This window comes from Lontra canadensis, unplaced genomic scaffold, assembly GCF_010015895.1.
Source record: "Lontra canadensis isolate GAN:19392208 unplaced genomic scaffold, GSC_riverotter_1.0 scaffold194, whole genome shotgun sequence".
Lineage (NCBI taxonomy): Eukaryota > Metazoa > Chordata > Mammalia > Carnivora > Mustelidae > Lontra > Lontra canadensis.
Window position 1 is genome coordinate 1,496,444 of NW_022631188.1, and position 27,436 is coordinate 1,523,879.

At 59.3% G+C, this 27,436-nt stretch overlaps 1 protein-coding gene across 3 annotated transcripts; it reads left to right on the forward strand.

Annotated features, from left to right (window-relative positions):
• Window positions 1-1,484: 1,484 nt before the first annotated feature.
• GABBR1 (gamma-aminobutyric acid type B receptor subunit 1) lies at window positions 1,485-26,947 on the forward strand. Of its 3 annotated transcripts, XM_032847849.1 has the most exons (24): window positions 1,485-1,728; window positions 2,143-2,236; window positions 2,863-3,066; window positions 3,827-4,012; window positions 5,056-5,178; window positions 5,359-5,379; window positions 6,720-6,880; window positions 9,965-10,099; window positions 10,366-10,536; window positions 11,732-11,833; window positions 12,364-12,429; window positions 12,842-13,033; window positions 18,487-18,729; window positions 19,310-19,373; window positions 20,563-20,640; window positions 22,289-22,439; window positions 22,842-22,974; window positions 24,026-24,142; window positions 24,232-24,339; window positions 24,675-24,768; window positions 25,309-25,436; window positions 25,953-26,081; window positions 26,235-26,378; window positions 26,658-26,947. In XM_032847849.1, the coding sequence occupies exons 2-24, from the start codon at window positions 2,143-2,145 to the stop codon at window positions 26,829-26,831; spliced, it is 3,018 nt and encodes a 1,005-aa protein (XP_032703740.1). In that variant the 5' UTR covers window positions 1,485-1,728; the 3' UTR covers window positions 26,832-26,947. The 3 variants fall into 3 exon arrangements, with proteins under 3 accessions (XP_032703740.1, XP_032703741.1, XP_032703742.1); XM_032847850.1 differs by lacking the exon at window positions 5,056-5,178 and having other exon boundaries at window positions 1,486-1,728; window positions 26,658-26,944; XM_032847851.1 differs by lacking the exons at window positions 3,827-4,012; window positions 5,056-5,178 and having other exon boundaries at window positions 1,486-1,728; window positions 26,658-26,944.
• Window positions 26,948-27,436: the final 489 nt, after the last annotated feature.

A 27,436-nucleotide genomic window follows, 5' to 3' on the forward strand; every position in this document is an offset into this window, starting at 1 on the left:
GCCATTGAGGAGAAGAAATTCTTCCGAGCATAGCCTGCACAGTGAATCGTCCCCCATCCAGAATCTCAAGTGTCCCCTAGGGCCTTCATGTAGGTGAAAACCTGTGTTTAATTATCTAAGCCTAGAAATTAATACTGTTTGAAAGATGGTATTAATATACAATGAACTTTCTAGGAATGCAATTACAGTTCTGTGAAAATTTAGGGAAGAATGACTTGGCTACCAAGAGTTGTTCAACATTTTGTGACATCACATAACGGACGGCAGCACGCTGCAGGTGCTGGGCACCTGTGCCCAGCACCTGCAGAGTTGCACACCTGTGAGTCTCCCTCCTTCCTGATTACTATCTCCAGCGTAGTCAGGGCTCAGCACCCACACCACAGAACGGGGCTCACGTTCTCGTAGTACAAATTATTGCTTTCCATTGCCCCCTTATGGCACAGGTAGGGAATCATGCTGACCTTTAATAGTTACGTGTGTAGGTAGGTTGTATCATTTATGAATTTCAATTCAGTGTACAAAGGATTCACTGGGAAGCCTGAAGGCCGAGACCCTCAGTTCGTTCCCATCAGCCTCACGCTATCCGCCTTTCCCCACCTCTTTTGCGACCAGCCCGAAGTGAGCTCCCCCCCACCCCCAAGGAGTCCCCTGTCTCCTCTAGCAGCCCAGACTCACTCCCATGCACACACACACACAAACACACACGCCCTTCCCTCCCATGAACACACACACTCGCGCACAGCCTTACCACCGCACAAAGGCCAGGAGCCCGAGGGAACCGTCCAGAGGCCTGCAAGTCCCCGCAGGCTCCCGGCTCCGGCTCCCCACTACCCAGAAATCCTGACAGGCCCGGCCGGAGTGAAGAAAGACAACGGTTGGCTCCAGCCCGCTGCAGTCTCCTTTGTCTCCCTTTTCCCCTTCTACTACTTCCATTTCTCTGCGGACGCTCCCCTCCCCGGCTTTCGCCTCCGGTCCTCCCCCCAGCTGCCCGCCCAGGGCAGCTAGGCAGAGCGGCTGGGCCGCAGGAGGCGCTCGAGGCGACCGGCCTTCACCCGCCTCCTCCGCCCTTCGCGGTCTGACCTCAGCTTCTCCTCTCCCTCCCACCGGCCTCGCTCCCCTCGTGGCCCCGGCCCCCGCCTCCCTGCTCTCACCCCGGTCCGGAGCGGCTTCCTCCTCGTGCTGCCGTCCTTCTCCACCTGCAGCACCGATTCCCAGCCCGGCACCCGCTCCTCCGCCTTCCGCTCGGGGCCCCTCGCCCCCACCCAGATCCGGTGCGCGCCCCAGCCTCCCCCCAAGCCCGCCGCCGCCAACCCCCCCCTCCCCGCCCGCCGCCGTGGGCGGTCCAGGGCGGGGCCGGGATCCGGGGCGGCTCCCGGGGTTCGGATTGTGGGAGGCGCCCTCGCCTCGGTCTCCCCCTCCCTCCCCCCGCCCTGTCTTCTCCGCACCCTCCTTCCTCCCTCCGCCCGGAGCCTCCCCCGGTCCCCGGCGCCGCCTCCTTCGCTCCCGGCTCCCGCTCCCGCGGCCGCTGCCGCCCCGGGAAGGAGAGACCGGGGTGGGGTTTGGGGGAGCGCGAGGGGAGCGAGACCCTGGCCGGGCAGGAACCCGGATTCGCGGGGAGGAGGGCTGGGAGGAGGGGAAGGCTGAGGAGAAAGGAGGGGGAGCGGGAGGAGCGGCCGGGCCTGGGGCCTAGAGGCCGGGAGAGCCGGGAAGCCGGGCCGGCGCGCCGAGGTAAGAGCCGGGCCGGGAGCCGGGCTCGGAGAGGGGCGCGCGGGGGAGGGCCGCGCCGGGGCGCGCGGGGCAGCGGCCGGGGCGCGCGGGGACGCGGGGCTCGGAGAGCTGCGGGGGCCGGGGGAGAGGAGGTGGTTAGAGGTGGAGTCCCGGGAGGGTGGGGGGCCGAGGGAGGCAGGAGGAGGGTGGGGACAGGCGCTCTCTCCTCCCCCCTCTCCCCGCGCCGGGCTCCGCCCCCGCCTCCTCCGCGGGGCGCGCGTCTGGTCCGCAGGCGGAGCCGGGTCGGAGCCGGGTCGGAGCCCGCGAGGCCGGGCGAGCGAGGCCGGGCGGCAGCATCCCCCCCCGCCACCCGCACGCCGGGTTGAGCCGCACCGGCGGAGCTCGGTCCGGTCCTCACGGCCGCCTGTCACTCAGATGCTGCTGCCGCTGCTGCTGCCGTTGCTGCCGCCGCTCTTCCTCCGGCCCCCGGGCGCGAGCGGGGCGCAGACCCCCAACGCCACCTCAGAAGGTGCGCCTTCACCGGCGACCTCGGGCACCCCCACCACTCCGCTGTCCTTGCACCCCTTTTCTGGTCCTCATTACTATCCCGTCAGCCCTACATAGATAGCATCCCGGCCTGCCCATCCTGTCCGCCCGGCTTCATGTCAACACCCCTGACCCCCTTTCCCTCATCCCGCCTCTGACCCAGCACTCCTTCTTCTCTGCCCCACGTCACTGCATGGGCCACCTTTCGGTGACCCTGCATTGTTTTCTCGACCCCACCCCTCCTTCCTGCCCACACTGCTGCCTGGGTAGAGGAGAAGCCCCCCTTTACTCTCCTCCTAATTTACTCAGAAATCCTCCTATAGCCTGTTTGACCAGGCTCACTGGCACACTGTACCCTTTCACGGATTCCCAATCTTCCCACTACCCCCAGACAGCGCGCTTCCTTCCTCACTTGTGAGCTCTCATTGGCCTTAACCCTTGCTCAGGGCTCCCTGTCCTTTAGCCCAGGGTTCTGCACCCATCCCCCTGCATCCCACCTGGGCTCTGGTCTGCCACCTGCCCACTGACCGCGCCCTAGGCTCCTGTGCTTCCCGAAGCTGACTCTGCCCGCCTCCCACCCCTCTCTGACTCCTGGGACTCACCCCTCAGGTTGCCAGATCATACACCCGCCTTGGGAAGGGGGCATCAGGTACAGGGGCCTGACTCGGGACCAGGTGAAGGCTATCAACTTCCTGCCCGTGGACTATGAGATTGAGTATGTGTGCCGGGGCGAGCGAGAGGTGGTGGGGCCCAAGGTCCGGAAGTGCCTGGCCAACGGCTCCTGGACGGACATGGACACGCCCAGCAGATGCGGTGAGTAGCCTGGGAAAGCCCCTCTTCTCTTCAAGACCCTTCCTCTTCCTGCCTCAAACTTAGCATTATTGCTTACAAGTCAGCACTTTAAATCCACTGCAACAAAATCCAGATTTGTTTATGGAGCAGACACTGTGTGAGAAGGATTTTACTATGCGCACTTGGAGGGAGTCAAGTTAGCACATACCTTTCATTTCATCTCATCCTCCCTGCGTTAGGCCACGGACCCTCTGATAAAATGCTCATCTTGTGAGTTCTTTTCTTTGAGGAGGATTAGTGGCAGATTGTGCAAAAACACTCAGAATGATTTCGTGGCATTTTTGAATACCTCTGTCTCCAACGCAGAGATCATATACCCACAAAGCAAAACCCAGTTCGACATTAGTGTAAGTCAGCTATAACAAGGAAGGTAAATCTGATTGTGCATCTAAAGTTACATCCATCCGCCAGGGACCCGCCCACTGTCAGGGACCCGCCCACTGCCGCTGACTTTGAAGAGACCCCTTCTGTGTGCTTATAGCTCCATCTCGGGTTCCTACCTCGGAAAGGCTTTTTCCTTTTTCCTGTTGGTAATGTGTGGATGCTTACAGGCTTCAGGCGGGAATGGAAGCTAGAGAGGCAAGTCCTTTGCACCCGTGATTTCCTGCAGAGGAGGACGCTGGAGGCCCCAAGCCCTAATCGGAGGCCCCTCCCTGCTCTTTAAGGGGAAGGAGCCTTCCCCAACGTGCCTCTCTTTCTCATTTTTCGTATCTCTCCACAGTCCGAATCTGCTCCAAGTCCTATTTGGCCCTGGAGAACGGGAAGGTTTTCCTCACGGGTGGGGACCTCCCTGCTCTGGACGGAGCCCGGGTGGATTTCCGATGTGACCCTGACTTCCATCTTGTGGGCAGCTCCAGGAGCATCTGTAGTCAGGGCCAGTGGAGCACTCCCAAGCCGCAGTGCCAGGGTGAGGGACTGGCCGCCTGCTTGCCGCTGAGGGCGCTTGCGGAGGACGGGAGCAGGGTGGGAAGGGCGGGCGGGAAAGGATGGGGAGCTGTGCAAGATGGGAGGCTTTGGGGGACTGGAGGTGAAAACCTAACTCTTCTTCCCCTCCCACCTGTCTCCAGCCCCCTTCTGCAGTCCCCAGTGCCCACTTTACCTACACTGGGGCTTCCTTCCTCTACCTCCCTCTTTTATATCTCCTCCCTGCTCCCAAATCTTCACATGTTCTCTTTTCCTTTTTGAGTCTCACCCTCTATTACCTTTCTTAAGGCTTGAATATTCCAGTTTCCCCTAGCCTCAGTCCCTTTCTCTAAACTTAGAGCTTTCTATGCATAACTCTCCTCTACAACTGATTCCTCTCCATTTGTTATATAACTGGATTATTGTAAAGACTCAGAAATAAATCATATGTCATACTTAGAAAAAATGTTAAGATTGGAAAGAATATCTGGGGTGGAAAATTATCAGGGTAAAAATTAAAAAGACTTAAAATTGGGGGCAGAACTGTCAGAGCACTAAGGACCACACAGGGATGGGGGAGGGGAAAGGGACAGTCCTTTTCTGGAATTCTCAGACAACCCCCATCATTCCCAAGGGACTCAGTCTTGTGTCCAACACCTTTTTTGGGCATTTCATTCTGCAGAATCTGCCCTTTCCTAGGCACCCGGATTCTCCCTTTGTAGTCTTCTCTGAGGGATACAGGCATACCTCATGCTTCCCCCACTCTTGTAGACTCTTTCAAGGTTCTGGACCTGGCTTTCCTCCCTTAATGTAACTATTCTGCGTGTAGTTTACCATTCCATTCCGGAAATTGAGAACCCCAACCGGGGGTGGGTTTACCATGAAGCTACTACAGTTTAAGTGTCAGGGACCCTCTTTCACACAGGGTTCTTCTTGTGATGTAATATAATGTGTTCGCATGGTCATAGCTTTCGTAAAAAATACAAAAGTAAGATTTTAAAGGCAATGGTTTAAAATCAATTGTATTTGTATTTTTTTCTCTTAAAGAGAGACCCCTGCATTTAATAATATTTAGGCTCCACAAAACCAGGATCTGCCCGTGTCTTAGCTGTTGGCACTCCTGTCTCAAACTCTGTTGTCCTATGAAAAATAAAAGAAGAAAACCGGCAGGTCCTGACCCACAGCCCCACCTTGCTCTTATCCCCAGGCACCCTCCCCTCAGAAACGCAGGCTTCTGCTCTACCCGGTCCTCTCCGGCCTGGACAGGTGTGGGAGGGGGCTGGGGATCTGGCCGGGGAAGCTGGGCGCCAGTGGTAACTCTTCTCTGATCCCCGTCTTTCCTGCTGCCAGTGAATCGAACGCCGCACTCAGGTGAGATCATAAACCCTCATCTCGCGCACTGCAACCCCCTTGCCCCCCACTCTTCACCCTCCATCCCCAGGGGTCCTGCCCCGAGGCTGTGGGGTCTCGTTCTTCTGCCCCCGACCCGCCCCCGTCCCAGTTCGCGGCCGCCCCTTCTTTCCCTACCTGTTTTCTGCCTCCAGTGCCGGTTTTCTGCGAGGCTGCGGTCCCTCCCAACTCCCCGCTTGGCTGCCCTGCCCCGGGCTCCGCCTCCTCCCAGACTCCGCTCGGGCCAAAGGGCAGAGCCGGGCTGGCGGCTGGGGGCGCGGGCAGACCCCGCGCGTCCGCCGCCTGCTCCCCGCGGGCTTCCGCCGGGCGACCCCGGCCGCCCCGCGCTGCCGTCTCCCCCCGGCCGGGCCTGGCTCTCCCCCCTTCGGCTCCTCCGCACGGCCGTCCCTTCCCTCCACTCCACCCTTCCCCTTCTCGCAGCTCCCATCCCTTCCCGAGCTCTGTCTCCCCAGCCCCGGGTTTCCAGCCTCCGCCCCATCACTCCCCTTCACGCCACCCCCTTCCCACCCAACCACCTCTCTCCTAAGCCGCTGCCATCGCCCTGTCCCCCGCACCCTCAGCCCTGCGCCCCATCCATCCACACCCCCGACTGAGACGCGCGCGTCCCACCGCCGTCCTGCGCGTCTGCATCCCCGGTTCCCCGGCGCTTCGGCCCACCCCGCCCTCCCGGCACGCCCCTTCCCCTCTCGGCTCCTCCCCCGCCGCCCCTTAGGTGGGACCCCCGCCCTTCCCCGTCCAGGCCTCTTCCGCGGGGGGGTCGCGTCCTCCTCCTCTCCCCGCCCCTCCCCTCCGCCTGTCGTTCCCACGGCGGCGCGCGCCTCCCTCCCCGCCCCTCCCCCCCGCAGCTGCCGCGCGCCGCGCGTGACGTCAGGGCCCCCTCCCAGCCCGCCATCTCCTCCTCCTCCTCCTCCCCTCGGTCGGTCAGTCAGTCCGCGAGGAGAGTCCGCGGTGGAGGTGGCGGTGGCCGTGGCGGGAGCTGGAGCCGCGGGGGCCCTAGGAAGCCGACCTTCCCCGCTTCCCTGGGGCCCTCGCCCCCTCCTCCCTACACAAGCCGAGATGGAGGCGCCTCCTCGACTCCCCCTCAGCAGCCCTCCCCAGGAAAAGTGTCCCCCCTGAGCTCCTCCCCCTCCCCAAACAGCCCCTCTCCCTCCCGGCCATGGGTCCGGGGGTCCCCGCTCCCCGGGTGCGGTGGCCGCTGCCGCTGCTGGTGGTGATGGCGACGGGGGTGACTCCGGTGTGGGCCTCCCACTCCCCTCATCTCCCGCGGCCTCACCCGCGGGTCCCCCCGCACCCCTCCTCAGAACGGCGCGCAGTGTACATCGGGGCGCTGTTCCCCATGAGCGGGGGCTGGCCCGGGGGCCAGGCCTGCCAGCCCGCGGTGGAGATGGCGCTGGAGGACGTGAACAGCCGCAGGGACATCCTGCCGGACTATGAGCTCAAGCTCATCCACCACGACAGCAAGGTAGCCCCGGACGTGGGAGTGGGCGGGCGGCGGGGGTCTGGGGGGCAGGAGCCAGCCGCGCGCGCCTCGGTCCGAGGGACTCCGGATTCCGAAGCAGACCCCTCCCACGTGTGACTAGCGGGAGAGGGGCTGGGGGTGGGCAAGCCTGGGGACAGTCACAGGGGCTGCAGGTTCAAGATGAGGGTCTAGGGGCTTAGGAGGGTGAATCAGGCTGTGAGGCAGACCCTTCTGCTCCCCAGGACGCAGGGAAGTGGGGGGAGGGTTGGGGAGACTGGTGGTGGATTTATGGTACAAGCTGATCTTGGTCCCGGGGAGTCAACTAACCCTGGGATGGGTTCCGGGGATGGAGGAGGTGTCAGGGGTGAGCTGGAGCAGGGCTTCCGATTTACCATGGTAACAAGGTAATCTTGGCAGCAGGTTGGGACCGAATAAGGAAAAATTTGAGGGACTAGAGCGCTCTGGTTTATTTGTCACAACAAACAGTGGGGCAGCTGTGAGCCCTGTCCTGCTGAGGATTCCCAGACTGGGATATGTGGCATATCATGTTCTGGAAAAGCGAATGGTCCGGGGCTGGGCAGAGGCACTGGGAAAATGAGAGGATTAGAGGTCCACACAGGAACCCTCACAGTCGCGTGGGGAAAGGGGGGTGTCTGGACAGAGGCAGGAGAGGGAGCAGGAAAGAATGGTAGTAGGGGAGGGGGCGATGAGGAGGTGTGGGACAGAGCTCAATTCTTGGGCGTCCTGTGGAACTTGGGTCTTAAGATTATCTCCCTTACAGCATTGTGGCCTCCAAGATGTGAGGAGGAAAGTAGGATGTAGGGTGAGGGTGGTGGGGAAGAGAGGAAAGGGAAGGAAAGAACATCTGGGTTGGGTGGCACAGGGTGGCCCCATAAGACTCCTTTCCCACCTTATCCCCTGTGAGTGACTGGGAGTGTGGGGAAGGATGTGGCACAGGGAAGGAAAGAGACTTGGGACCTCAAATTTATCTTCTCTGACATGCGGCCCCAGCCTCCCGCGGGGCTGGAGGAGAGGAGAGTGGAGGTCAGAGGTGAGGTTGTGGTCATTTCTCTTGGGTGGACCCAGGATGTGTCCTCATTCTTTTGAGCAGCTGTCTGCACCGACAAATAGGTTTGTGAGGGAGGAGCGGGCGGAGTGGGGTTGAAGGTGGGGTGCCTGGAGAAAAGAGAGCACAGCTTGGAGAGAGGACTTCAAACCCCTCCTGACACTTTGGCAGGGATTTCCAAACTTCTGTGTACACAAGATTCACCAGAGGACTGGGTTTAAAACAGATTCGACGAACTCCATGGTCAGGAACGAATCCCAAGAATCTGCGTTTTTACCATTATTCATCCTGTCCTGGTGTGCCTTAGTGGCTGCCCCTAGGGTCCTTGTCAATGAGCAGCAGTACCAGGAAAAAAAATGAGGTGTCGTGGGGAGAGGCAGGGAGAGGAGCAGAGGGTTGGGTCTGCTGGAGGTGGGAGCCTGCAGAGAGAAACTGGGAGGGATGGGTGCCAGGAGAGGGGGTCACAGGGATCCTGGGAGCCCCATAGCCCCGTGTGTGATCTCAGACTCATGCTCTGGGACAGGTGACTCCCCGGAGGTGCTGGGGAGCAGATGGGGGGCCTGGGAGAAGGGAGATGGAAGAGAAACTGGAAGAAGCAGGGAGGGAGAGCGGAAAGCAGGCAAACTGGAATGTGTGGTTTCCTGCCTGCAAATCCGGAGCCTTCGCAGAAGACAGAGCGGAGGAGAGGCTGAGAGGAAGTCTATTGGGGAGGGGGTGAGAATCAGGGAATTTGCAGGGAGGAACTGAGTGTGGAAGAGGGAGAGTAGGGGAGGAAGGAGCAAGCGAGAAGAGCCCTGGATCAGCCTGCGTCCTCGCCCTGTGTATGTGTTGTATGTGCTCTTATGTGTCCCTGTTCCTGCCACCCTTTCCCAGGCTGCAGGGCTACTGGGCTAGGATCTGGGGTAACCTGCTAGGGCAGTGCGGGACAGTGGGGTCCAAGAATGGCCGAGATGCTCCGAGAAGCTGGATGGGAGGGCAAAGTCTTCAAAAACACCCCTTCGCGGGGTGGGGGGCCGCAGAGGCTGCTTCCTGCTCCACCGGCTCCCCTCCTCCAGCTTCCCATGGTGTCTCAAATGTCAGGCCCCAGTGGGAAGTGAGCAGGCTCTAGGGGCCTTCCTTATTCCTGCTTGGCCTGCCCCCATGTCACCGTCCCCAGCCCCCTGTGCCGCCTGCCTGTGCCTCCGCTGCCCTGGCTCCCTACGGCCTTTCATTTATTCTTGACTTCCTCTGGGGCTCCAGCAGCTTCTGAAATGTCATCCTCCAGCAGGAGGGGAACAGGCAGGGGGACACCATGCGGCTCTTCCTTCCCATGTCCCTTCCCTTCCCAGCTTTCTGCATTGTTTACTTTCCCCATCTCCCTGCCCCTCCCTCAGGCACCCCTAAAAGCATCTGGTTTGTTGAGAACCTCACACTGTTTGTTCTCTCCAGGTCTTCCTCCCCTGTTTCTCCCCCACTGCCACCCCCTCTGAAGCGCCTCTTTTTCTAATGGACTGGTCAAATGTCAGGGCCCAGCAGGAGGGGAGGGATAGCCAAACAGGACTCCCTAGTGACCTTGTTCCCTGTTGTCCTCGTGTTTATTTATCACTAGCCTGGAAAAGAGAGGAGCAGGGGACCAACAGGGGCCAACGGAGAGGGAGTAGAGGCGGAAGGAGGAATTTCCATAGCTTGGCTCTGAGGAGGCTGTCTGGGGACTTGTGGGGGGGGGTTCATTCACATTCCTGCAGACTCTTTCCTAAAACTCACAGACCTTGGGAGCTTAGAAACACGGGGAAGGGGACAAGGTGACAGAGGAAGGTGGGGGGGGGGGAGGAAGGGAGGAAAGGTGGTCTTTGCAGGGATTGTGGTGGAGGTGTGTGCATGGGTAAAGGTGCAGGGGAAGACGAGGGGCGGGCTTTGTACGTGAGGGGAGCCCAGAGACTGGATGGGAAGGAGAGGAACGTGGTGCTGATGACATGGGGGATGGGTACTTGAGAAGTGACTGGACTGCTGGGGACCCCTGACGCTTACCCCTCCCCCTTCAGTGTGACCCAGGCCAAGCCACCAAGTACCTGTACGAGCTGCTCTACAATGACCCCATCAAGATCATCCTTATGCCCGGCTGCAGCTCCGTGTCCACGCTGGTGGCCGAGGCTGCCAGGATGTGGAACCTCATCGTGGTAGGCCGGGCCGGAAGGCTGAGAATGGGGGGCCGTGGGGGGGCCACTTCCGGGACTCCCAGGCCATTGGGGCCTCGTCCAGCGGTGGCCCGAGAGCCCGAGAGCCGCAGCTCCCCGCTCCTCCTCAGCAGGACCTGAGCTGCGGGCGTGTGGGCCATGGGAGCCGCTGCGCACAGGGCAGAGGTGGGCAGGAGGCTTGGGGCAGCCAGCAGGGCTGCAGAGGAGTTCTGGGCGAGCCTGTCCCGCACCGTGTCCCTGTCCTTCAGCTGTCCTATGGCTCCAGCTCGCCGGCCCTGTCCAACCGGCAGCGTTTTCCCACATTCTTTCGGACTCATCCGTCGGCCACGCTGCACAACCCCACACGCGTGAAGCTCTTTGAGAAGTGGGGCTGGAGGAGGATCGCCACCATCCAGCAGACCACGGAGGTCTTCACCTCGGTGAGCAGGCCTGCGTGGCCGGCCCCGCGCCCGGGGCGGTGGCCAGGGTTCCTCCCGGAGAGAAGAGCCTGTTTCTTTCTTCTCTTCTCTTTTCTAATATTTTTGTTTATTTATTTCACAGAGAGAGAGAGAGAGAGAGAGAGAGAGAGAGAGTGTGCACGTGAGCAGGGGGAGGGTCACAGGGAGAGGGAGAGGCAGGCTTGCAGCCGAGCAGGGACCCTGACGCCAGGCTGGATCCTGGGATCGAAACCTGAGCCAAAGCCAGACCCTTAACCCACTGAGCCACCCTGGCGCCCAAAGAACCTGTTTCTTTATCAAAAGCAAACACATTCTGAGTGGGTTAAGCGCATGTTCTCTCTGGAGCCAGAGGAATAAACAGAGTTAGGTTTTCGGGATCCTTTCCAAGTTTTTGGTTTTAGGACACTTTTTTCCCTTTGATGCTCTCTTTCCCAGGTGGATAGACCCAAAATGACCCACTTCCATTAAAGTAGGTTCACTCCAAAGTTGAGATAAGAGAGGGAATATAAGATATGAACCAAGAAAGGTAGCAAATTCCAGGCACTTGTGTGTGTGCGGGCGCACGCGCGTGTGTGTGTGAGAGAGAGAGAGAGAGAGAGAGAGAGAAGGAACAGCAGGAACAGAGAGGGAACAGAGAAGGAGGGAGAGAAAGGAAAAGGGAGGGAGGCAGAGAGACAGGAGACATGGGAGTGGGGAGAGGAAATGTAGGGCTGGGCGCTGGAGAAGACAGTCCGGTCCTCTCACTTCTCCCAGTCTTCGGGCCCCCCATCCTCCCTTACATTCAGTGTCCTTCAGGGCGTCCTTCTCTGACGCCTCTGTCTGCGCTTCTGGCCCTTGAGCTGAGACCGTGCTGTGCACACCAGACCTGTCTCGTTCTCCCCGCGTCTTCTCTCTTTTCCCCTGCTCTCGCTGCCTGGTGGGAGTGGGGTGAGTGGGGCCACCTCCCGGGACACAGACCCGCAGGAGGGGCTCTCGCGCACCTTCCTGGGTTGAGTGTGGATCCCGAGGCTGCAGACGCTCTCCTTGCCGCCCTCCCCGGCCCTGGGGACAGGCGTGGCGGGAGGACGGTTCAGAGCCGCCCCTCCTCCTGCTCTGTGCAGTCCCCACGTATGCTCTCTGCTCTTGACCCCATCGCACGCCCCACATTTTCTCCATTTCCTTCTCATTCCCACCCAAGACTCTGGACGACCTAGAGGAGCGAGTGAAGGAGGCTGGAATCGAGATCACTTTCCGCCAGAGCTTCTTCTCCGATCCAGCTGTGCCCGTCAAAAACCTGAAGGTGTGCTGCTCGGGAGTGGCGGGCTCTGGCTGTGGAGGGACCACGTTGGGGGGATGGGGGGGATCGGAGAGGAGAACCAGGCAGGGGCAGGTGGGTTTCGTTTGTTTGTTTTTTGTTTTTCTGTACCCCGCTATAATTAGCATATACCATCGTATAAGCCTGAGGTGTGCGAAGCGTTGGTGGGTGAGTTTTCATGTACACACATGCACAGTGTGAGGCCGCGTGTCCTGGGAGGAGTCACACTGTGCCTCGCACACGGTGGACGGACGGTGCCGTGTAAGCCAACCGTTGGCGGGACGCGTGGGTGTGCGGCAGCACGACTGTGGGACTGCCGCCCTCACGTGCGCCGGCAGCTCCGTTCCGTCACAGAATTCCGGTTCTGGCACGTTTCTTCTCATCGTCCACTTGGCACTTGCCCAGCACCCCGTGAGCAGACCCTGCACTGAGGTCTCTGGGGCAGGGAATCCAAGGTGTGGAAGTGCTTGGGGGTTTCCGGGCGGCTCTCGGGAGCGGTTTCTCTCTCTCTGTAGCGCCAGGATGCCCGAATCATCGTGGGACTTTTCTATGAGACCGAAGCCCGGAAAGTGTTTTGTGAGGTAGAGTTGGCCTCTGGAGCGGGAGGGGCCTGGGTGGGCTCTGCCCCGGGCTGTCTGATGGGGTCTCTCTGCTCAGGTTGGTAGCCGGCGGTCGGAGGCGATGGTCAGTATGACATCCCTGTCTCTCAGCTCCGACTCCGTCTCTTGGCTTCTCGCACCCAGTGTGTTCTCCGGGTCTCCGTTTCCTCCCCCTTAGTATTCCCGCAGGATCCCCTGGACCCCATCTTTCCTGACTGGCTGCGGAGGAACTTAGAAGGAGGAGTCCCTGAGCGGCTTCTACGCCCGCCAAGACTTGTAGAGTCCTGTCTGCAGTTCTCTGCTCTCCTCTGATTCCCGAGGGGCTGGATCGCGTCAAGGGAATTAGGCCAGAAAAAGCCACAGAGCCCCAGCCCTGCTCGTTCTCTGCACCCAGGTGTACAAGGAGCGGCTCTTCGGGAAGAAGTACGTTTGGTTCCTCATCGGGTGGTACGCTGACAACTGGTTCAAGATCTACGACCCGTCCATCAACTGCACGGTGGACGAAATGACCGAGGCAGTGGAAGGCCACATCACCACCGAGATCGTCATGCTGAACCCTGCCAACACCCGCAGCATCTCCAACATGGTGAGCGCGGGGGCGGGGCCGCTGGCCAGGGCTGTGGGGAGCGCAGGGGCGGGGCCGCCTCGTGGGGGGCGGGAGCGGGAGTGGTCCTCGCAGGCCCAGGAGGGCACACGGGCTTGTCCTGCGGCTTCCACCTCTGCTCTGACTTCCTTGAGCAGGAACAGAGAGAGGGACGGGAGTGGTTGTGTGCGAGGCCCCTGATGAGAGGAAGGGCTGTTACCATGGCAACGAGGAGCGGTTGGTGAGAAGTCAAAGGAGGGAGAGGCGTTGATGACAACATAGACGCGTGTGCGCACGCACACCTTGATACTAGGGCTGTTCCCGAGCAGGAACGCGGTTTGTTTTCTCAGGGACTTTAGCGTCCTTTGCAGTTGCTTAATACTCACTCCTGACTGATACTCAATTAGCTTGGCTCCTGATGTTTTTTTAATGATCCTTTTTTAGAATTTTAGATGTACAAGGGACTTTTGAAATCCGTTCGTTCCAGGGAGCTGATTGGTGACAGGCCTGGGGCTAGAAGGCATGTCGCCTGATCTGGAAAGGCTGGGGCAGACGGCAGGCGAGGGGCACGAGTGAGCAGGGCACGAGGCCGAGGCTCTATTCTTGCTCAGGGTTCTATCTGGGGGAAGACGGGGATCTTGGGGCGAGCTGATGAGGCAACCTCTGTGTCTGCTTATTTTCGCCAGGGGTACCCCAGGCCCGGAAGACCTGTTTTGGGAAGCACACTAGGGGCGAGTTCATGGTTGTAAAGCCCCAAATACCCTGTTGAAAACAGAGGTGTAGTCATAATTGCTTTTGCGCAGTAACCCAGGAATCAGGGACCTGGTATCTGTGACCTCCAGCCAAGGTGGCTGGAGGTTTCTTGTGTCCATTCTACGGACCAGGAAACTGATGCAGAGAGGTTGAGGGACTGGGCCCAGGCTCCAAAACTGCTGAGTGGGAAAGCCACAGTTGACCCCGTTTGAGTCTAACTCCAAACCACTCTGCCGTGTTGCTGCCATGGGAAACCGGGAAGCCCGACAGAAGAGCCTGTGCCTTTGCCGGCAATACTGTCTGGCTGACGGCAGCTTCTGAGCCGGAGAGGAAGACGACTCAGGCCGTCTGTCCTCGCGGTGGACTGTGTCCGCGGACTCTGATTGTGGACACTGTCCTGGGGAGTTCTGAGGGACTTCATGTTTCAGGTATCGTGGTTGAAACATAGCCTGGAAGATTCTGGAGGGTCACCTCCCTGTAGAGCACCTGAGAAGCGAGTCATCCTGGAGACCTTCAGAAGTAGAGGAGCTGGCCCCAAAGCCCAGAGACTTCTCGGCACCCCGAGCCCGGGACCTGTACGTCCTGGCTTCTGCCCCACAGCAGGGAGCTAAAGGAACCCCTGGCAGGGAGCAGTGACCGGGGGAGGGGTGTGGATGGACATCTGGGCTCTGGAGCTGACTGTGCTGGAGGGTCGTCTTTCTGGCTCTGGGTCTCTAGACAAACGTGGTGCCTTTGGGGCCCTAGAGCTTCTAGGGACAGCAGGTCTGCGTGGTCGCAGGAAGTGCCCAGTGGGAGAGCGAGGATTTTCCAGGGGGCAGAGCAGCCATAACGACTGACCAGGGAAGAGATAGTGGATGCATCAGGCAGGCCCAGGAGAGGGAGATGAGAAGCAGGGGCTGGACCTGGGACCCAGAGCGACGCAGACTGGGTCTAGAAGAGAAGCAGAGCTGCTGTCCCTTCATTTGGGCCCTCATTCTCCGACGTTACTGGCCTGGAGGATTGGTGAGGACAGATTACTGGGCTCTTCCTTCACAAGTCCTGATGCGGTGGGTCTGGGTCTTTCCAGCAGGTTCCCTAGGGCTGTTGATGCTGCTGATTTGAGACCATGTTTTGAGAACTGTTGGCCGGAACAATGTCCAGAGACAGTTTGGTTGTCACAATCGGCGTCTAGCGGGTAAATGGGCATGCTTCCCGGCAGCCTGGAACGCAGAGGTCCGTGCCCCACAGCAAGGCATTCTCCTGATCAGAATGTCAGTCGTGCAGGGATGGAGAAACCCTGGCTTAGAAAGGAACCCGGTGTGGGAGATTGTGTTGGAGTGGTTTTGGGGACCTATGATAGCTCTGGGCTAGAGGGGCAGCTGGGAGGTGGCCTTACCTGGAGATGACATTCTCTTCCAGTTCTCACAGATTGGGGCAGAGGTCCTGTCAGATCTTGGTAGAATCTGAAATCAGAAGCTGCCTCAGGATGTACACTCGAGGTCAAGGTCAGGCATCCCTCACACAGACACAGCCGGCAGGGCCGTCAGAAAATTAGGGTCATAATGCTGCCCTTGATTACTTTACTGATTTTTGTGGGTTGTGGAATTTTTGCTGTTTACTTTTTCTTGAGCTGCTTAGTAATGTTTCCACCTGAAAATTTGCAGTGGTATCTTTGCTGGCCTGAGGGGGAACGATTTTTGGGGTAAGCATGTTTGTCGAGTGGCCTGGAGCCGGGGAAGAGTCGAAGGTCTGGGTGGGGAGAGCACCATGCAGGCTGCGTGAATCCCCTTCCATCAGAGGTTCTTGTGGCCCAGTGTGTACGTCGAACTGGGGATGGGACAGACTTGTGAAGGACCACTCAGGAAGGCAGCCCGCAGCCAGCGGCCGAGCAGGCGTTCTTGCGGGGAGAGGCATGTCAGCGTGCCAAGGCGACGCGAGGGTCCTGGGAAGAGTATGGGCATTGAGGCCAGGCTGCCTGGGTTTGAATCCCAGCCCTGCCACACACTGTCACTCCCAGCAAGTTAAACTTTATGTGCCTGTTTCTATCTACGTATACCTCAGAAAAATGGAAAAATGCCTGGAACATTGTAAGGAAATATAAATGTTAGGTCTTATTATTATTATTTTTTTAAAGATTTTATTTATTTATTTGACAGAGACACAGGGAGAGAGAGACCACAAGCAGCGGGAGTGGGAGAGGGAGAAGCAGGCTTCCCACTGAGCAGGGAGCCTGATGTGGGGCTCGATCCCAGGACCCCAGGATCATGACTTGAGCCAAAGGCAGATGCCTAATGACTAAGCCACCCAGGCGCCCCTATTAATATTATTATTATTATAATTAAGACTGTTCTGTGTAGGCACTGATGGTCTTAATGAAACATTTCAAGAGGGGGCCTAGGTGGCTCAGTCGGTTAAGCATCTGCCTTCGGCTCAGGTTGTGATCCCAGGGATCGGGCTCCCTGCTGCATGGGAAGCTGCTTCTTCCTCTCCTCTCCCCATGCTTGTGTTTCCTCTCTCACTGTCTCTCTCTGTCAAAGAAATAAGTAAAATCTTTATTTATTTTAATTTTAATTATTTTAATAAAGATTTTTATTTATTTATTTGATAGAGATCACAAGTAGGCAGAGAGGCAGGCAGAGAGAGAGAGAGGGGGAAACAGGCTCCCTGCTGAGCAGAGAGCCTGATGTGGGGCTCGGTCCTAGGACCCTGGGATCATAACCTGAGCCGAAGGCAGAGGCTTTAACCCACTGAGCCACTCAGGCTCCCCTTAATTTTATTTTTTTAAAAGATTTTTATTTCTTTATCTGACATAGAGATCACAAGTAGACGGAGAGGCAGGCAGAGAGAGGGGGGAGCAGGCTTCCTGCTGAGCAGAGAGTCTGATGTGGGGCTCAATCCCAGGACCCTGAGATCATGACCTGAGCCACCCAGGTGCCCCAATAAATAAAATCTTAAAAAAACCCAAAAGAAACATTTCAATGGAAGAATTAAGAGGACTTGCTGATTCCAAGCCTTCAATCTCATGTACTGGGAAGTGTTGGGGAGTGAGGGAAAGTGGAGCCTCGTCGTAGATATTATAAATTTTGGATTATTGATCAGATGCTGCAGAGACAGTTGGAGACACAGGACATGAGATGCCGAGCTGGACTGTAGATCTGAGCGACCATGACGAACGTGAGGCTGAGGGACAGGGGGACTTTCAAAGACAAACTGCGACTTGACTTTATACCCCGCATTTTCTATATGTTGTGGTTTCCCGTAGTGGCTCTTCGAGGTAGCCAGTGTCACCCCATTCTAAAGCTGAATGACCTCCCAGTGCAGTTTGATAACTCGTTTGAGGTCCCTCAGCGGGCGGGTGGATGGGTTGGACCTGGGATCCATCCATGCATCTGTTTATCTGCCCAGTGGATATTTTTAAAACTTTTTTAGTGTGATCAGAGTTTGCAGCAGAATCGAGCGGAGGGCACTCCGGGACCGCACACTTGGACGGCGTCCGCCGTGGGCAGCACTCCCCTGCAGAGCGCTCCCACCCGGAGTGCGTGGTCCCCGTGGTCTGGGCAGTGCCTTCCATGTGGGAGACAGGTGTGCGGTCACACGGACCACCTCACAGCGCCACACAGAGCAGCTCCCTGCCGTGATGCAGCGGATGTGATGCAGCAGACGTGGTTGGTCCTGGGCCAGGCACGGTGCCGGGAGCAGAGGTGTGCAGGGGGACGGGACGCGGTCCTGGCCTCCCGCTTGTGGAGCAGCGGGTGTGGCCGGTCCCGGGCTAGTTTTCCAAGGCTGTTTCCGCACTGTCTGTGCCTTGCACTCCCCTGTCCCGTGTCTTCAGAAAGTTCAGTAGAGAGAAAAGCGGGCAGGGCATGGGGAACAAATTTTTTTTATTCTTCATCTGCTCCCTCCTTCCTTAGAGGGTGAGGCTGTTGGTACATCCCAGATCTCGCCCTCTCTGTTACTGCTGCCTTGCGAAGAGGGGGCCACCGAGCCTTTCCTTGTGTGGCTTCTGGGAGGTCAGAAAGGCCAGGTGTGTTTTTCTCCATTGCACAATAGACATTTCCAAACCCTTGAGCAATTTACCTGTGGTTTTTAGCCAAACGAGGTCATTGCCAGGTATAGAAATTCAGGTCTCTTGACCCATTTCATGGGAGAGTTACAGGAGCTGTCCTTGTCTTCAGCTTTCTTGGAGAACAAAGGTAGAGGGTGGGGAGGGTGGGCAGAGCCTGAACACCAGCTTTCAATCACGTGACAAGTGTCTCTGGGGCCCCGTCTCCCATGAACCCATCAGGGCCTGGGAGCTGAAAGCAGGGGAGAGCACTCAGAGAGGTAGTGCGCTGCTTGGGTCCAGTGAGGAAGGCTCTGCCGGGGCCCCTCTAGGCTGCTTTAGAATCGCAGTGGCTGTGAGGTGCCGGGTCCGGCCCACGGAGAATGTCTGAGCCCGGGAGGACGTCGCCATGCAGGCCCACCTCTACTTTCTTCTGCCGTCTGTTGTGCAGTGTCCACTCCTTACAACTTTGGCTCCAGTTCTGGGCCAGCGGCTGTGTGCTGAGGCTCCTGTGCCCGGCTCACCCCAGCTCCAGTCCAGCCCCTCCAAGTCCAGCTTTCAAAGTTCCATGTGCTCCCTCCGATGGCAAAACACCACCCTCTGTTGGATTACAGGGCTGTAGCCGTGTTGGGAGTGTGCCCCACGCCCCCGCCAACCCTCTGCCCCATCCTTCCCTCCGCAGACGTCCCAGGAGTTTGTGGAAAAACTGACCAAGAGGCTCAAGAGACACCCCGAGGAGACTGGTGGCTTCCAGGAGGCGCCGCTGGCCTACGATGCCATCTGGGCCTTGGCGCTGGCCCTGAACAAGACGTCCGGTGGGGGTGGCCGCTCCGGTGTGCGCCTGGAAGACTTCAACTATAACAACCAGACCATTACCGACCAGATCTACCGGGCGATGAACTCCTCGTCCTTCGAGGGCGTCTCTGTGAGTGGCAGCAGTCTCCCCCATGCTCCCCTGCGCTCCCCCAAGAGGGCGCGCGCCCTCCTTTCCTGCGCTCATGTTAACCTGCAGGGATCGATCTCAGACCCCCAAACCAGAAAACCCCCATGAGGCAAGAGGGGAAGATGCTGTATTCCATTTCTTTCAGCCTCTCCCTCATTTATTTTCAGTCCAGATATTTATGAGTCAGATGAGAATCACAGGATTTTAAAAGAGGAGACAGTCTGAGCGGTCATCTGTCCCTCTCCAAGTGGGGAGAACAGCGTTCAGAGGGACTGGGTGCCACACCTGGGTCACACAGCCAGAGGCCGGGGCTCCTGGGGCTCTGTCCGGGGACGCTTCCCACTCAAATCCCATGGGTGAAGCTTCTTTTCCAAAGAAGAATGTTTCTAAAATCTAGGGTATGGGCATCTGGGGTATGTCCTATATGCAGGCAAATGCCATAAATAGAATTCATTCAGAGGCTCAATGACATCAAACACATAAGGATCTAGAGAGGCCCTGACGCTCTCTCCTGGCTCCCGCTTTTATCACCTTTGCCGCCTCCGCATGTTCCCGCACGCAGGGTCACGTGGTGTTTGATGCCAGCGGCTCCCGGATGGCCTGGACGCTCATTGAGCAGCTGCAGGGTGAGTTCAGGAGTGTGGGGGCCCATGGGGTCAGGCTGTGCAGGGTGAGCGCAGGGGTGTGGGGGGCCCGCAGGGTTGGGCGGTGCATGGTGAGCACAGGGGTGTGGGGCCACGGGGTCTGGCAGTAGCAGGTTGAGCCCAGGGGTGCGGGCTGAGGTCTGGTGTCACCGCCCGAGGAAGGAGATCGGGAGGGTGGCTTGTGCGTGCTCATCTGCTCTTCTCTTTGAACTGGTTCGTCAAGCATTTATCTAATAAGAGTAAAAAGCTCAGTGCGGGTGGGGGGATGCCCAGGCCTGGGAAGGGGCAGACACATTGCCTTTCTCCAGGGGCTTCCCTTGTGATTTCAGAAATTTCCCTTTGGGGGCCTGGCTCTGAGGGGCTAACCCTTGTCAGGTGCAGACTGAGGACTCCAGGCGAGCGGAGTCTAGCAGAGCTGCTATTTTTAGAGGAAACCTACTGCATTTCCTTGCTGTCTAAGCAAGCTTTTCTGATTCTCGGGTCTCCTGTGTAGTCTGGCTTTCCTCACTTGTATCTCCTTAAATGTCAGCACACACGTACCTGCCGGGCCTCTGCCGGTCGGGCTGTCCCCACGCTGCTCGCGGCCTCCTGGAGCGTGCCCTCTTCTGCCCACTCCCACCTGTCCGCAGATCCTCCTTGTAGCCCAAACCCCAGGGCTGTGTTTTGGCTTCTGAGGGAAAAGTTCTGGAACAGGAATTCTTAGGAATGGCTGAACTACCCCCCACCTCGTGGCACTAAGAGGCAGATGCAACTTTCCAAGGAATTAGAACCCAAGCCAACAGAAGAGAAATTTCTAAAATTAAAATGAAAGCCACTGGGAAAATAGATCCCGTGATTCTGTCTGTCATGAGAGGGAGATTCAGCAGAGATGTCGCAAGCTTCTGAAGCCAGAATCGAAGTGTGAGACGATCGGCGGGAGAGGCGCGAGGCTGAGCAGTGGCGTCTCAGAGCCCTCTCCCCAGAGGCCTCGAAGCCCCGAGATGCTCTCACACACCCGTGAGCCTTGGCAGACACCTTGCCTTTCCTGTCAGCCAGGTGGCTGACTCGAGAGCCCTCCTGTCCTCCCAGGGACCCCTCGGGGACTCAGATGCAAGCGGGGAGAGTGACTTGAGGGGAGTGAGAAGCTCGGGCCTGGGCTGGGCTCTTCAGCCTTCCGTTGTCTCCCGCCCAGGGGGCAGCTACAAGAAGATCGGCTACTATGACAGCACCAAGGACGATCTTTCCTGGTCCAAAACGGACAAGTGGATCGGTAAGCGGGTCCTGTCTGTATTCTTCGGTGCCTCTGAGCAAGCAAGACCAAGTGTTGTGCACGTGAACGAGGCTGGGGCGGCAGGTGCCATCGGCTGGAAATGTGCCAAGGAGATGGGCCAGGGTCCGGGTTAAGACATGGGTGGGGTATGTATTTGAAGAGGGAGCAATGCACTAGCAAAAGTAATGCGCTGCTCAGGTAATAGGATCAGAGATGCGGCGCATGGGGGGTGGCCGTGGAAACCCCGTGTGGGTCTCCCGGATGTTCTGGTACCTTGATCTATCTGAACCAGGTACTGGAGCTTGGAGTCACCTCTTCATCTTTCTCAGGAAACTAGTTGCTTAAGTTATAGGAGAGGTTGCAAAACCTCCTGGGTTGTCTTCCCCTCAAATGTGCTTTTTAAAGAGGCAAAGTAAAAGCAAGTGTTGCTCCTGCGCTTCGTGGGCCAAACGACCGGCCATGGGAAGGACGCTCCAGGTGGACAGGAGGAAGGACCTGCCGGTGAAGAGGGCACGTTAGGGACGGAGCCAGCTGCCAGCTGCCCTTCCCGACTGGAAGCTGGTATTTGCCGGCACTGCTGGAGCTCTGACATGTTTTTTTATAATTTGAATTTAGGACAGTATTCTCTACTGCTATAAATGCTGCATGGCCTAAATTACACTTCTCTTTTTAAAGCTAAGCAAATTGAAATTAGGTTTTTTTTTTTTTTTTGCTGTGAACTCGTTGACAAATCTGTTTCCTCTTGATAATAGCTAGAAGACACTGTTGGGAACATCACCCTGCCAGGGTCGAAGCTCCCAGGTTGGGTGTCTTCCTGGGGTTCGGAGGCTAGGCGGGTCCTTCGAACCCTTAGCTTTATGATTCTACAACTGTCGTCTGCAGCTTTTGATTTGAGTTCTGAGAGACCTCACGAACGTCCCCTCTCAGTCGTTCCCTTCTTTCCCTCCCATTTCCTTTGCTGTCAGAAAGACACAAATCATAGAACAGACACTACCAGAAACACCACAGCTTTGGTGACACATCTTGGCCCCCAGCTGCATCCCCTCCTCTCACTTCCCACTGCTTCCTGAGACCCCGCCACCCTGGGCTGCGGGCAGCATTGCTCCGCAGCATCCCCACTCAGCATTCAGGGCAGCGAGGGCCCCACGTCCTCGGGGCTAGAGACAGGTGTCCCTTGCCCCTTTCTCTGCCTCACCTTCATTTCCTTGTCCCCTCCCCCTACTTCCTAGTGTCATGCAGGAGGGACCCTCCAGCTGACAAGACCCCCTTCCAGGGCCACACAGGAGGGACCCCTCCCAGCTGACCAGACCCCTCCCCCAGGGCCACGCAGGAGGGACCCCAGCTGACTAGACCCCTCCCCAGGGCCACACAGGAGGGGCCCCTCAGCTGACCAGACCCCTCCCCCAGGGCCACACAGGAGGGGCCCCCAGCTGACCAGACCCCTCCCCCAGGGCCACCCAGGAGGGGCCCCTCAGCTGACCAGACTCCTCCCCCAGGGCCATGCAGGAGGGACCCCTCAGCTGACCAGACCCCTCCCCAATGTGGTCATGCAGGAGGATCCCCCCCGCTGACCAGACCCCCCACACAGGGCCATGTAGGAGGGGCCCCCAGCTGACTAGATCTCCCCCTTACCCCTAATGCCATGCAGGAGGGGCCCCCCCGGCTGACCAGACCCTTGTCATCAAGACATTTCGCTTCATGTCCCAGAAACTCTTCATCTCGGTCTCCGTGCTGTCCAGCCTGGGCATCGTCCTGGCTGTGGTGTGTCTGTCGTTTAACATCTACAACTCTCACGTCCGGTAAGTTTCTTTTCGGACGCTGTCCTCCTCCTTTCTGCCCCTCGGAGACCGTGATGCCCCTGGCAGGGACTGAGATGACACTGGTGTAACTGCCAGGTCGTGGGGGGGCGAGGTGTCCACTCTGGCCTTCCCAGTGACCGTGACCACCAAAGGGGGAAACCAGACGCAAGTCCCATCCCAGCTCCAGAGCAGCTCACCGACAACTACCAAGTTCTTGGGGGACACCACGGGGGCTCTGTTCCATGTGTGCAGGTGGGGGTGCTGGGAGCCCTCTGCCCTCCCCCGCTGGGCTATGGCCCAGGCTGCACCGGCTGGGGCAGGCCCCATGGCTCTGGAGAGCAGGGCCTCCCCGAAGAAGAGGTTAATTCTCCTCGCCCTCCTCCTCTCCCGCCTCTGCCCTAGTTACATTCAGAACTCCCAGCCCAACTTGAACAATCTGACTGCTGTGGGCTGCTCCCTGGCGCTGGCGGCTGTCTTCCCCCTCGGGCTGGATGGTTACCACATTGGGAGAAGCCAGTTCCCCTTCGTCTGCCAGGTGAGGAGGAGGCAGGCAGACTCGCCGTGGACCCTGGCTCTCCCCGCTTGGGAGCCGCTCCTGGAGGCGCCAGGCACGGCCTTTCCTGCACTGTCCCTGCTCCCCCAGTGTCTGTGGGCTGCTTCCCTTCTTCCCGCCCTCCAGACCTTTGTGCTGGGTGGCTCTAGCCAGTTCCAAGGTTGCCATGGCCTGCCTCATGGAGGGGGGTGCTTGGGTGCAGGAAGGGTCTGCACAAAGAACCCTTCAACACTGGCATCTTGGCTGTGGGCTGAGGACGGAGCCCAGGAACTGTGAGCTCCTGGGGGAAGGGTAGAGGCAGGGACTGGACCTGAGAGCAGAGGGCGGGGGGCGGGGATGAGGCGCACGCTTGGTATTGGGGTGTGGGAGGTCCCGGGGCTGTGGGAAAGGCTGGCTTCCGTGGCCACACATGTGCAGCTCTGTTATGCTGGTGGGACACAGCCCCTGTCCCTGCCTGTCCGTACTCATCCATCCTGGGCCCTGTCCTGACCGTGCAGCGGGCACGTGGCATTGGCACACACAAGCACACTTCCCCAGAGGCTGTCAGCCCCCAGGGAAATGAGAGGGCAGCGGGAGGGGGCACACTGACCTCCGGGATGTGTGAGAGGTCTGTGCAGCAGAGGGGGGCCGCTCAGGACTGGCTCAGGAGTAGCTGGACCGGCACCGGAGTATCAAGGATGTGCGGGCCTTCCTCAGCTGGAGGCACGGGGGGGGTCACTCAGGTGGCCTGCGGGGGTCGAACAGCCAGTAGATGAGGTGAGCCGTCGGCGTGGCTGGAGCCTGGGGGGAGGAAAGGGCGAGGAGCCGGGCTGGCTGGGGCTGTGTGGTGGAGGGTGTACTGCCACACCGCACACCCAGGCTGGGGATTTGCACAGGAGGGTGTAGCAAGGAGGCCCTGCTGGCAGAGGAGGAGGTGGGTGGGAGGAAGCTGCTGGAGGCAGAGAGACCCACTTGCCGGCCCTGTGTGCACCCCCGTGGCTCCTGACTGCACCCCTTTGTGCGCGGTTGTGCCCTGCTCCCTCTCCTGTCCTAGGCGCGCCTCTGGCTCCTGGGTCTGGGCTTTAGTCTGGGCTATGGCTCCATGTTCACTAAGATCTGGTGGGTCCACACGGTCTTCACGAAGAAGGAGGAGAAGAAGGAGTGGAGGAAGGTGAGCTGCTTCTTCACCTCGGCCCGTAGATCCTTGGCTCTCGGGCTTCAGAGGGTTCCCCGACCTGCCTGTGCTCTGTGCCCACCCAGACCCTGGAACCCTGGAAGCTGTACGCCACCGTGGGCCTGCTGGTGGGCATGGACGTCCTCACTCTCGCCATCTGGCAGATCGTGGACCCCTTGCACCGCACCATCGAGGTACCCGTTGAGAGGAGGCCCAGGGGGTCGGGGCCTCTGCACGCCTGGGGACCCAGGAGGAGAGCCGCCTCTCCGTGCCCTAAGGAGGCCCAGTGCAGGTGGGGAGGCAGGTGGTGGGGATCCCGGAAGGATGTGTAGACGTCCCAGGCATCATGGAAAGCCGGGAACACGCCCTTCCGAGGTGCTCATGAAAGCACTCCCGGGCCTAGAGTGGGGCCTGGCATCTGTGCTGAGGACCACCTGGGAAAGAGGAGGCCGAGCTGGGCATCAGGACTGAGCAGAGGCAGGGCAGGGAGGGTGACTGGCGTCTCCCTGGGGCCCCGTTTCTCCCTTAGACTTTCGCCAAGGAGGAGCCTAAGGAAGACATCGATGTGTCCATCCTGCCGCAGCTGGAGCACTGCAGCTCCAGGAAGATGAACACGTGGCTCGGTGCGCGGGTCAGGGGAGGGCCGGTGCAGAAGGGCCCGCGGGAGGAGGGCGGCTTTGCCCTGATCCTTTCTGGGAAGGAGGGAGAGCCGGTCTTCTTCCGTGAGGAGCCGGGGGTGTAAAGCAGGCTTGGGGCAGAGCTGGGGGCAGGGTGGCCCGTGGGACTGCCTGACCCCATCTGTCTGGCCAGCTCCTTAGAGTGAGAGCAGGATGGGGAGGCCTGGGGAGGGCCTGCACACTGGTGCAGGATCAGAAAGGGCAAGGCCGCCCTCAGCCTGGAGGGTAAGGGGCCAGGACATAGCGTGGCAGACGCCGGCTCTCCGCAGTCGTCCTCCTCGGTCCCATGGGGGAGTGGGGATGTTGGGACAAGTTGGGGGGACAGACAGAGACGGGTGTGCTAGGTCAGAGGGGCCGATCAGAAAGGAGCCCCTTCACTTGTGGAGCTCGAAGCAGGAACAGCAGTGGGTGGAGGGCGTGGAGGGCCCGGGGGGTGAGTGGACGCCTGGAGGTCTTGTTGCCAAGTGGCCGTGGCCTCCACTCCAGGCATTTTCTACGGCTATAAGGGGCTGCTGCTGCTGCTCGGTATCTTTCTTGCTTACGAGACCAAGAGCGTGTCTACAGAGAAGATCAATGACCACCGGGCTGTGGGCATGGCCATCTACAACGTGGCGGTGAGCCTTGGACACCTGGTGCTGACCCCAGGGCTGCTGGGGAGGAATCGGGACTGGGATCAGTGGGCGGGAGTCTGAAGAAAATTTTTAGTGCCTCGGGTCTGTAAAGCACTTCCCAGCGGGTAAAGCCCCGTACAGACACTGTTTTACAGCTCTGCCCGTGAGCACACGATGCAGACATTACTGTCCCCCTGCACAGGTGAGGAAGCAGAGTGGGGAAGTGAGATGCCTTGTCTCCGGTTCCCTGGCTGGAATCCGAGTCAGCTTCCGGCCAGAGTTCCTGGACGCTCAGTGCTCAGGGACTCTGAATGGGCCCGTGTGAGGATCCCAGCACATCTGCCTTGAGGGAGGGGTTGACCTGGAGCAGGACGTGGTTGGGGATTCTTCCCGCTCTGGAGTTGAGGGTGGCCTGGGGTCTGGAGCCTTTAGCGATGGGAAGTTCCCCCAGGACCTGTCCTCATGGGCTCTCTCCTGGGGGAGGAAAGCCTGGAGGTCCCAAACAGGGTGCACCCACAGGTCCTGTGCCTCATCACTGCCCCGGTCACCATGATCCTGTCCAGCCAGCAGGACGCAGCCTTCGCCTTCGCGTCCCTGGCCATAGTGTTCTCCTCCTACATCACTCTGGTCGTGCTCTTCGTGCCGAAGGTGAGGCGGTCCCCGCTTCTGTCCCCGCAGTCCAGCCCTGCTTCCTGGGAGCCTCCTCCTGCTCCTGCCCTTGGGAGGGGCCCCGCTTGCCTCGCCACCTGCTGGTCACGGACAGTCTGCTCCCCCGTCTCATGTGCAATCCTTGGTCCCCAGATGCGCAGGCTGATCACCCGGGGCGAGTGGCAGTCGGAGGCGCAGGACACCATGAAGACAGGCTCATCCACCAACAACAACGAGGAGGAGAAGTCCCGGCTGTTGGAGAAGGAGAACCGTGAGCTGGAGAAGATCATTGCTGAGGTGTGGGGGCGCTGGGGGGTGAGGGGCACTGGCACAAATCTGTGGGCATGGGCTTCTCTCCCCTCCCCCGCCTCCCACTCCTCATTCCCCTGGTCCCTCCTCACCTGATGCCCCTCTTTGCTCTTTGGCTCTCCTCCATCGTTCCTGGTGCCTCATGTTCGCGTCTGCTGTCCATCCTGGCGTCCCTCCCCCGTCCTCCGCTCATACCCCACGTTCTTCTCTGCGAGGCCCCGCCTCCCTTCCCCTTCTTCCAACCTCTCCCAATCTCTCTTCCTGCAGAAAGAGGAGCGAGTCTCCGAGCTGCGCCATCAGCTTCGGTCTCGTCAGCAGCTCCGCCCCCGGCGCCACCCCTCTACGCCCCCAGACCCCTCGGGGGGCCTGCCCAGGGGGCCCCATGAGCCCCCTGACAGGCTCAGCTGTGATGGGAGCCGGGTTCATTTGCTGTACAAATGAGGGCCCCAGGGATTGGGGAGGGGCTGGGAGGAAGGCCTCCTCTGTGAGTCTGGGATTGGCTGGGTCCCCAGGACTGTAGACCCGGCGCGTTTGCTCTCGTGTGCTTGCAGTTTTCTGACCGCCATGCTGTCCAGTTTGTGCCTGGCTGCAGCTTCCTGGCCCCGCGGCACTGCGCCCCTTCCCCTCCCACCAGTGCTGGCCGCAGCCTGGTCTCCTTCCACCCGCCCACCCTTCACCGCTCTGCCAGCTTCGTCCCCCTGGAGTTTCCCGCCTCTGCCCTGTGCGTGCTCACACTTCCCAACACACGCGCATGTGCATGTGTGCTCACATGTGCCTCTCCCTCTGGCGCTCACGTGTGTGCCCTGTCCTCGCTTCCCTCCTGCGCTCGGGGCCCCTGTGCCCTTCGTGTGCTGAGCGGAGGCCTTCCCCACCAGCGCACATCCGTGTTTCCTTGTGCGTTCCCCCTGTGTGTGCTCATGGAACCTGGGTACCCTGCCTTTGCACCTTAAGACCATTGTATCCTCCTAGCAGAGCCCGAGGCGCGCACCCTACACGTCCTTATGCACTCTCCGCAGCTCACACCCTCACATGCTTTCTGCTTGAAC